Source organism: Vidua macroura, chromosome 5 (assembly GCF_024509145.1).
Source record: "Vidua macroura isolate BioBank_ID:100142 chromosome 5, ASM2450914v1, whole genome shotgun sequence".
Classification (NCBI taxonomy): Eukaryota; Metazoa; Chordata; class Aves; order Passeriformes; family Viduidae; genus Vidua; species Vidua macroura.
The window spans coordinates 16,315,026-16,324,905 of NC_071575.1; the positions used below are offsets into that span (position 1 = coordinate 16,315,026).

General features: G+C 36.2%; 1 protein-coding gene across 1 annotated transcript in view; it reads left to right on the plus strand.

Moving 5' to 3' along the window:
- Window positions 1-7,521, plus strand: part of SCYL2 (SCY1 like pseudokinase 2) — a 29,176-nt gene extending 21,655 nt beyond the window's left edge. The window contains exons 13-18 of the mRNA XM_053979063.1: window positions 1,451-1,569; window positions 2,182-2,282; window positions 2,828-2,894; window positions 3,020-3,106; window positions 4,207-4,326; window positions 4,917-7,521. Coding sequence (XP_053835038.1) covers window positions 1,451-1,569; window positions 2,182-2,282; window positions 2,828-2,894; window positions 3,020-3,106; window positions 4,207-4,326; window positions 4,917-5,567 — 1,145 coding nt within the window. The 3' untranslated portion in view covers window positions 5,568-7,521. The remainder of the gene's footprint in view (window positions 1-1,450; window positions 1,570-2,181; window positions 2,283-2,827; window positions 2,895-3,019; window positions 3,107-4,206; window positions 4,327-4,916) is intronic.
- The last annotated feature ends 2,359 nt before the right edge of the window (window positions 7,522-9,880 follow it).

The following is a 9,880-nucleotide window of genomic DNA, read 5'->3' on the forward strand; positions in this document are numbered from 1 at the left end:
TGAGTTGTTACTGTTGCCTTCTTTTGCCACTCTTGCACAGCAGATGCTATAAATGATGTTGTAAAAAATCTCCTGTTCTTTACTGCAGGTTTTGTTAGACTCATTTTGTTGGCTATTTAGGCACACAGTTGTGCCTGTGGGCAGAAATGGAACACAGTCTGGGTGAGGTCTCCCAAAATGACTAACAAAATCTCATGGCTTGGTACTTCTGGAAGGGGAAACTCACTCCCACTTAAGCTTTCCTACTGCCACTTGGTGCTTGCCTATTGTAGGATGTGTGATTTTAGCAAATTGAATGGGCTTAAGGAGTTTAGATGACCAGAGCCACTGCCAAGGAGCAGCTGTGACTCCTTGGCCAAGTCTGGAAGAGAGTGACTATTTCTCTTCCTGACACCAAAGTGGTGTAGACCAGTTATAACAGCTCAGCTGCACTGCCAGTAACCCTCATTAAACACTGTACTAATATGTGATGGCAGCATTATTTTTATTTGCTCAAAAGCAGCAAGAAGGCATCTTATCTGTACTGATCTGAAACAGCCTGTTTCCCTTAACCCTTGCAGCTTTGACTTTTATTTGCTATCTAAGAATAAGGGACTCTATTTTTTGCTTCAGTTGTGTTAATTCTGAATTCTACTCGGATACAGTGAGTAAGTGAATCCTAGTTTGGAAATGATGGACTGAAATCAGTTTTATGTACTCAGGCTCTCCCTTCTTCCAGAATCACAGTGCCATCCTTCACCATCTTTTGTCTTGGTGACAGCTCTGTTTTACTACTATAGAAAGTGAGGAAAGCTGCTGTGTCTTTTATGCTAATATGTTCAGTGTTTGCCACCAGAACCTGGACTATTTAAGCAGAGGACTCCTCCTGTCAGAAACAGTACAGAATGTTTGGGCTTAACGCTGGATCTCTCATGCCTGCCAGGATTCTTTTTACAGTGATTTTAAAACAGATAAAGATTATGCATGAGTTCTGATACTGTGTGTAACAATCCAGACCTTCTAGCTAACAGTGTTTGTAAAAACAAATCAGAGAGCAGGATGAAAGTTAATCCTAGCTACTTATAGTGTGCCAGGAGAGGACGCATCCTTAGTTGATGCAGCTTGATTCCTCAAGTGGCAGTGTGTCAGTTTGTGGCAAATCACTTGCACATCATCTATTCAAAGAGGCATATTCTCAGATAATTGGCCAGAACAATACATTCCCTAATATCAGGTTTCATAGCTGCAAAGTATGAATTTGGACATCTTGTTCTGAATTGTAGCAAAGCCTCTTGCTGTTTGTTGTGGATCAGTACATAGCCTTTAAGATTCTCTTGGTCACGCTTGTCCCTGGTTGCAGATAAACACAGCGGTTACTCAGATGATCAGTATATATGAGTGTGCTACTTTGAGTTTGTTCACATTGTTTACCAAACTTAACAATTTCTCCTATTTTGATCTTCTGTGTTAGGTATTTACAAATGTACATTTACTCACAAGAAGCTGGGAATTACCAAAGAACAGCTTGCAGGAAAAGTATTACCCCATCTGATTCCTCTTAGTATTGAGAACAATCTTAATCTCAATCAGGTAGGAACGTGACTGTTTTGCATGCTTTTCCTTGACAGTTATCAGAGAATAAATTTAAACTGTTGTAATAAAAAAAAATTCATACATTACTGCATGTCTGTGTCTATTGTGAAAATAAGCAATACAAAAACTCTTCCCAATTTTACTGTAGTTCTGTGTTTGAAGCTTGTTTTTTTTAGTGTATTTAACTGATCTAGTGTAAAACTTCAAAGTTAATACTGTCACCTTCCAAATACCCTGCAAAAGCAGTTAGCTACTAACATAGTAAGTATTAAAATAAAATGCTGTGTTGCTATGATATATTGGGAAAGGGAATAATAGGTTGGTTTGTTTGTTTGAAAATTAATCTGGTAATACTCATATGTGGAGGTTTTGTCTGCATTGGCTCATTTCAATTATTTTTAGTAGCATGTATTTTTCCCTGTTTCAGGATGCACTCTGGTTGTAATTTGCTATCTAATGCACGGTAATGAAGGTGGAGTATAAATTATTTAAAAGTCTACACTTTATCTTACATTGTGTATTGTAGGTTTTTGAGGTATTACTGCTAAGTTACACCTATCTGAATTCCATCACTGCAAAATCCAAATTTCTTATGTATTTCTTTTCCAGTTCAATTCTTTTATTTGTGTTATAAGAGATATGCTCAATAGATTGGAAGCAGAGCATAAAACAAAACTTGAGCAACTTCATGTCATGCAAGAGCAACAGAAGTAAGTGTAATGTTTGTGTTGGAGAAGTAGTAATTTTTTGGCAAATGTTAGAGAAATCTAGCCATAGCAATAAAAAAGTCAGGTAATTCTAAGTTCAGTAGTTGAGAATTATCTCAAATAAGCATGGTTGTCAGAAGATCCGCTTCTATGTGCTAAGCTGCTTTCCTGTAGTTGCTGAGAAATAAACCACAGAGAAACATAAACATGGCAGCCTTTTAGAAGGCTGTGATATTTTGAAGTGTTTGGAGCTATTTTATGGAGTCTGATATGAGGCGAGATTTCTGACACAAAATAATTTGGGATATCTGAAGTCTGGGTCACCTTCCTCAAAGGGCAAAATGAAGACCATGGGAAATTATTAGGAGATGTTTACTGTTTCTCAGAGGAACATTTGCCAGTCTCCTGAAGGCATTATATAGAAGTAGTTGCTCTCAATGCAATTGTTTGGTGTTATTTAAATGCAGAAGAATGATCTACATTGTTAAATTAGTGTTGTGGATGTGATTGCAAAGTTGTCTTGTTGTAATATCCTCTGCGCTATGTAGATCCTTGGACATAGCCAACCAAATGAGTGGGGCAGAAGAGGCAAGATCTAGTGGTACAGGCAATCAGGTAAGTAACAATATGTAAGTTACACATTAAACATTGAAATTTAAAATCACATACTCAATGTTTACATAGGTTTAAATTACAGTATTTCAAATAATGAAGATTTTTTTTCCTTTGAACTTAAACAGCTTGACAAGGTATTCAATAACGGAACTGACCTTCTAACTAGTGGATCTGATAGTAAAGAGAATGAGATGTCATCAATACAGAGAAAGGTATGCTTTATTTTGTAATTCTTTTTCCTCTGTCTAATACAAGGCTGATAGGGTTGCAGAAAAAGAATGTGTAAATAGGTACCATATTTAAAGCTTTAGTGGAAAAAATAACTGCTTTTATATATAGCACACCACATTATGTAGTCACTTGAAAAGCATTCAGATCGTATCCTTCAATTTCCATGTAAGCCTTTCCTTGAAAATATCTTTGTACGACGTAGGCAGCAATTATAGGATTATAAATTTGTGGTCATTTTCTTTCTCCTTAATTATAGATTTAAATGAAACTGAAACTTCATCACTGGATATAGGTAGGAAAAGCAAAATAGGGATCCTTATGATAAAATGACAAAGAGAAATGAAGATAAATTGTAGAATTTTAAGTAGTAGCAGAGACTAACTTTTACTGTACCTTTCAAAGTTAAGTGAAAACAGTCAGTATGTGGTTAAATACAAGAAGCGAAGGAAAAACATAGCAGAACATAATATATAAGCAGTAATACAGTAAACATAAGCTTTAAGTATTGCAAAATTCTTTTTGTACTAATCATTATGGAAATGGCTCCCCAGAATCTATATGCTTTATCATTTCTCCTTCTAATTATCTGAATCCTTGCATTAATTTTAGACTAAGGGGGAGTGATTTAATTATTTCATCATTCATTATTAAAAGTGGAGTTAAAATCCTCAAAAGACTCTTGAGCAGTTTTAAAATGAAATTCCTTTTTCAACTCCATGGTCAATTGCATTTCTAGATCAAGTTAGGAACCATATAAAAACAAAAACTGTGAAGAATACTTTTTCTTATGCCCAATATTAAGGAAACAAAGCTAATGTGGTTTTGCTGATATATATCTCTTTTATTTGAGATCTGCCCAAATTTGTCATTATGCTACTCTTAATACTATATTTATTTGCTTAAAGTACTTTCTAGCAATATGGTAAATATTATAGTAGATTTCGCTTATTGCCTTTCTCTTTTGTGTAAGTAATTGTATTGTTTACCACATGTTATTGAAACAGTGCTAGTATAAAATAAAAATAGGAATGTCAGATTAACCATTTTGTGCAACTTACTACCAGTACTTTCCCTTTTAAAGGCCTCACTTACACTGGAAGAGAAGCAAAAGTTAGCTAAAGAACAAGAACAGGCACAGAAACTGAAAAGCCAGCAACCTCTTAAGCCCCAAGCAACTACAATAACACCTCCAGTGAAGCAGGTGAGAGAGAACAAACAACTGCACTGTTTCCATTGGAGCTCTGATGCTTTTTCAAGGGCTGTATGCATTTAGCATTTTTTTCCTGCTGTGAGTCACTTTTGTTTTCTCTGGTGGTACAATGACACATCTGAGAACAGCTAAATTAAATTTTCATGTGCCTTCCATTTGCATCATTAGCAATATTCCCACTTTTTAAATTGCTGGAGTTTCCAATGGTATCATTATTATTGAAAGGTCATTGTACTAGATAAGGAAAAAGGACATACTAAGAAAGGTTTTTCTCTGAGGAGTTTATTAAGGAAATATGTATAAGATTTGGGGGTAGGAATGGGGCATTTAAGCAAACAGTCACAGTAATGCTTTGTGTGTAGTCTCAGATGTCAAATTAAAGCTGCAGAACAATTAGTTCTAAGCAAAGAACACAAATAATGTAATTTCTCTTGTGTATTATTACATTTCATGCCCAATTCTGTGCAGTGAGTTCTAATTTCTGAAAAATTAATACCAGGCCTGCAGGGGTAACGATAAAATACTGTTGCCAAAGTGTCTGTACAGGTAAAACATTTAATTGCATTTTATGTGTTCTGCAGACAAAAGATTTGACAGATACCTTGATAGATAATATGTCATCTTTGACCAGCCGTCCTATCAACCAAGCTCAAGTTGCATCTTCAAACAGCTTCTCTTCTGTTCCTTCTATGGGTGTTGGAATGGGATTTTCATCGCCCATTGACAACACAAAGAGAAATATGACAAACGGACTGAATACAAATATGGGGTTTCAGACTGCTGGATTCACCATGGGAGCAGGTCTCGCTACTCAGAATTTCTTCAGTGGTCCAAATGCAGCAGGAGCAACCAAGATGAACATGGTACCATCTGCCAATATGCCAAATTACAGTCCTATGAATGCTGCATCTGCAATCTCTCCCCTGACACAACAAAACAGACCCCCAGATATGTCTGCTTTAGATAATCTTTTTGGTCCTCAAAAACCCAAAGTTAGCATGAAGCAGTTGGCTCAACAGAAATCAAGCCAGTGGGTTAATCAGTTTGTGCCACCACCAGGGTCCCCGAATGCGAGCAATACAGCCTTGGGACCTCAGATGAACATGATAGCACAGCCAGGCTTTGGTATACAGGGTAATCCTTTCTTTTCTCCTCAGAACTTCGCACAACCAGCAAACACAATAACAAACAGCAGCTCAGCTAGCAATGACTTAAAAGATCTTTTTGGGTAAAGTGTTTTGTTTTCTTCCTTCAAAGATTGATGAAATTTGGATCATGGGTAAGCTGATTAACATCTTGTTTTGATTAATAAAATATAACTTGGGGAAACTTTCAACACAGCAAAGTAAAGACTCTTGGGCAGGAAAAAAGGCTGATGTTTCATTCACCTGGTACTGCAGTGGAATTGTGTAAGTGCAAAGTCATCTTACATGCTAAAGATTTCCTATCTCTTTACCAACATGAGAGTGCTGAAGGTAGGATTTGTATATTCATCTGAAAAAGAATTTATTCAGAGGTGAATTCAGTCAAGTCCAATGAAATTCCCTACAAAATTTTGTTTAAGTTCAGCAAAAATGTTTAGGGGATAATGCTGCTATTGGATGCAAACCTGGAGAATTACTCATGTTACCTGAATTTTCACAAGCTGTCATTTTGTCCTATGACAGTTTGCAAAAAGAAAATTCTTACGCTAGCCTAAAAATTTTGATAGCTAAATTATACAGAGAGCACTCTAACCAATAACTGTGGGTGAGACAAAGAGGGGAGCATATTTTGACTTCCTTCTCTCATGTAAGCTAATGTAATGAATGTGGTAGTAAACTATAACAAGATTTATCAGGCATAAGAAATTGTTCTAAAATTTGATTCAAGGTTGGGACAGAGTAAGAACACTGCTTCAAAGGTCATGCTGGTTTACAATCTCTTTTATAATGCCAGATCCTTGTTACAAGCCCCATAGCAAAAGCAACATACCACTTCAGCAGGATTTTAAAATACATGTGGTGATTTCATCACATTGACTGTATATTCCATTGTTTTGGCTTGATACCATGATACTGCTTCTAACTGATGTGAAAAAAACCCTGTAGTTGTGAAACCTCAAAAAATGAATGTAAATGTAAAATTCACATGCTGACTGCCCCAACTATGTAACTAAACACGTTACATAGTTACACAGAAATATCTTGAATTAATTAATAATATTTGGCTCGAGACAAAAAAGGATCGCCTTATACAATTTGCGCAGGGTTTTCTGAAAAAGCAGACTGCCATAAATTGCCTTGACTGGAGTGAACTATTTCATTTTACTTTTTGTTTAAATCAAGTCCTCATGAAGGATAGATTGACATGAAGTGATTTCTCAGATATGGATTTGTAAGTTCTAGAGTATGATAAATACACAGGTATTTCAGATCCTTTTTATTGTAATATTCTAAATTCAATAAAGGTCTCCAGAAATCCAGATAGTAGTTTCTTCTACTTTCAGGTGTATGTTCAGCTTGCCCATGGTGGACTCTCTGCTCTGCCAGATACTACTGTTGAGTTTTAACGTTTTTTTTCCCTAAGAGTTTCAAGAGCTTTCTTACCTAATATTTTGAAGACTATAAATGGTTATTTTGAGAAGGAAAGAACTAGTTACCTTTTTTATGGAAAGCCTACCTGCTTTATTTTTCCAAGCCTTTCACTGAAAAAACACTTTTGTTTGCTGCTTAAGAAACCAAAGGGCCTTATGCTGTAAATATGACTTGTATTTTGTTATACTTCCACAGTTCCAAGCCGTGATAGCATCAAGCATATTTCTTAAAGAATTCTTTATGTATTATAGCTGCTGCATTAGTCCTATTATTTTAAAATACCTGGGACCAATAAATTTGTGGTCTGAAAAACAGTACCTGGAAAACATTGTGATGCTTACATGCTGTTAATATTCATGGTAAACATTGTAGGTTATGTTAAAATATCCATGTAAATTTAAGTACAATACTAGAACTGTTGAACTATTTAAGTTCATTTACGGTTGCTGGCACTCTACACACTCAGTCACACTCATGTCTTCTTTTATGTCAGCCCTTCAAAGCTGTGTTTTGTTAGGGTAACCTAAGGGAAGCCTCTGAAGAATTACTTGAATCTGCATTCCTCTAAATCATTTGGAAAATAAGTTTATATTAAAAACATCTAATAGGACTCTACAATGTATTAAATTAATACATGTATGGCAAAGGCAGTCTTAAATCAGTGTCCTGATCTGGGGTTTCAGTCACTGATCTCTCTGGACTGGGAGCTTTTCACAACTGGATTTAGTTTAACCTATTGCAGGGAAAGTGGAAAAAAATGATATGATTTCATATACTAGACCTCCTAAACTGTGCGGTTTGGGGTATGTGCTTTTGGCATGGGCTATACCGGAACATAATCTATTTTGTAAGAACAAGGTAAAAAAAAAAACATCCTACAGGTTCAAATTAAAATAAGCTGTTTTATGAAATGGTAATACAATGGAATTCTGACTCAAGCAATATGACCTTTTTCCATTTATATTTGAAAACATAAATTTGATTTCTCTTGTTTGCCGCAATTTTCAGAATGCCTGGAGTAGAAGAGCAACAAAGAAAACTAGAAAGGGTACTTAAAAAAGCTCTAACAAAATCTTCCAGTTATTTAAAAATTTAAGAAAAAAACCAAAATCAGTGAGTCCAATCCCTTTTCCAATTCCATAGTTGCTTCTTGCTTAGTGTGTCAGGAAACTCATTGTGTTTGAAGTTCTTGAATTATTTCTTCTTAACTTAATGGAAAGAGGACTTGCAAGAGATAAGTCACCGTGGCCATGTGCCACTTGGCTCCTGCTACAATAGTTTTTCTTTAGGAATCCTTGGCCAACTGATCTCTCCACTTACAAGTCGTGATTCTGAGGCCATGCAAGAGGCTGGAAGACTTGTTTTGTGGCCAGAGTGACTTGTTTGAGAGCAGCAGTTGTGTTTCACATCCAGGTTGGTTTTTGGGAAAGACAAAGGGGAAGGGACAATGTTACAAAATGTGGGTATTTTGTCCAGGAGCCTACTATGGCTGAACTTGGTTGGAAAGCAGTGCTACATCTAGCTTGGTCTGAAGCAGAGGATCTGCCTAGTCCTCATGTAAAGTAAAGCAGAGAACACAGGTTTGAAATTGGTACCTGATTAAGAAACTACAAATGCTGTTAATGAAATAGTAACCTGGTAATAAGTTTTTCTTTACAATGCCTTGAGGAAGACAGTAAATTACACTAAATTTCTGCCCTTCATATTCAACCTAATTTAAAGGAAAAAATGTGAAAGCCTGTCAGGTTATATCATCAGAGCAGCCACTGTGAGCATGCCTTCATTCTGCTGTGGAAATGAGGACAGGGTCTGGGCTGAAGTGCCCAGCCCATCTAGTTTACATTCATTTGTAAAGAAGGGGTAAAAGGAAGGGCATAAGTTCCTATTCTTTAAGTGATTCATCTATATTCTGTTTTCTACAGAAGGTGAAGCTAAGTGAAAATAGCTGCACATCTTACATCAGTTGTGCTTTGGCTGCTCTGGTGTATCTAAATGAACATGACTGCACCAAGACAGCAGTGTTATCCATATCTGAGCTCTTGGTTCCATTTGGGTTTAAGTATGAAAGTGTCTGAAGCATCCTCTCAAAATTCAGTCACAGAAAACAAATTAATCCTGCTAGAGGGAAAGATTGTATTAAAGAGGCTTGAAAAACCTTCTCTGCTTGGGCTGATGGAGAACCTTAAAACTACTGAGTTTCAGATTAGCTTAGAAACCCTTTGTTCTGACTCTTGAGAGAAACCAGGAACGAAATGGCACAGGTGTCACTGGAGGAGGGAACCAATCTTCTGTTCCTTTTCATCACACAAGTGGTGTGAATAAGACACAGAACAGCCCTTGGAACTTGCTTATGCAGGAGGGCAGCAGTACCAGTGGAATCTTTTGAAAGGTAATGGAGTCCACCAATTACTTGAGAGATGGGGAGAGAAATTTTACTGGGAGCATGGGTAGATGCTAGGTTTTTTTTTTTGTTTTTGTTTTTTTTTTTGTTGTTGTTGTTTTTTTTTTTTGTTTTTTTTTGGTTTTTTTTTGTTGTTTTTGTTTTTTTGTTTTGTTTTGTTTTGTTTTGTTTTTTTTTAGTGAAGGTACTATGTTCTCCTCACTGTGAATAAGAAATGTTGTGGGGAAGTTGTGGCCTTACACAAGTCTTGAGTACCCCAAGTAAAAGGGTGAATTTTTGGATGTGTAGGTGCACAACATTTCAAGCCTTATTCTTTAAAACTTTCCTTTTCTGTTTTGTCTTTTTAGCAACAACTGGTTCACATTTATGTGGAACCTTAACAAAAACCCTGATTGCCTTTTAAAGTAAGAAAAATGTATGTTGACTTTTGTATTATAACCTCTGTTGTCATGTTACCTGTGTCTGTAGATAGATAAGTGTGATTATATTCTAGATTATAGGATTTGGGGATTTTTCAGTTCAACTGCACCCAAAAAAACAGAGATTAAATGAGAAGCTAGATTTGAAT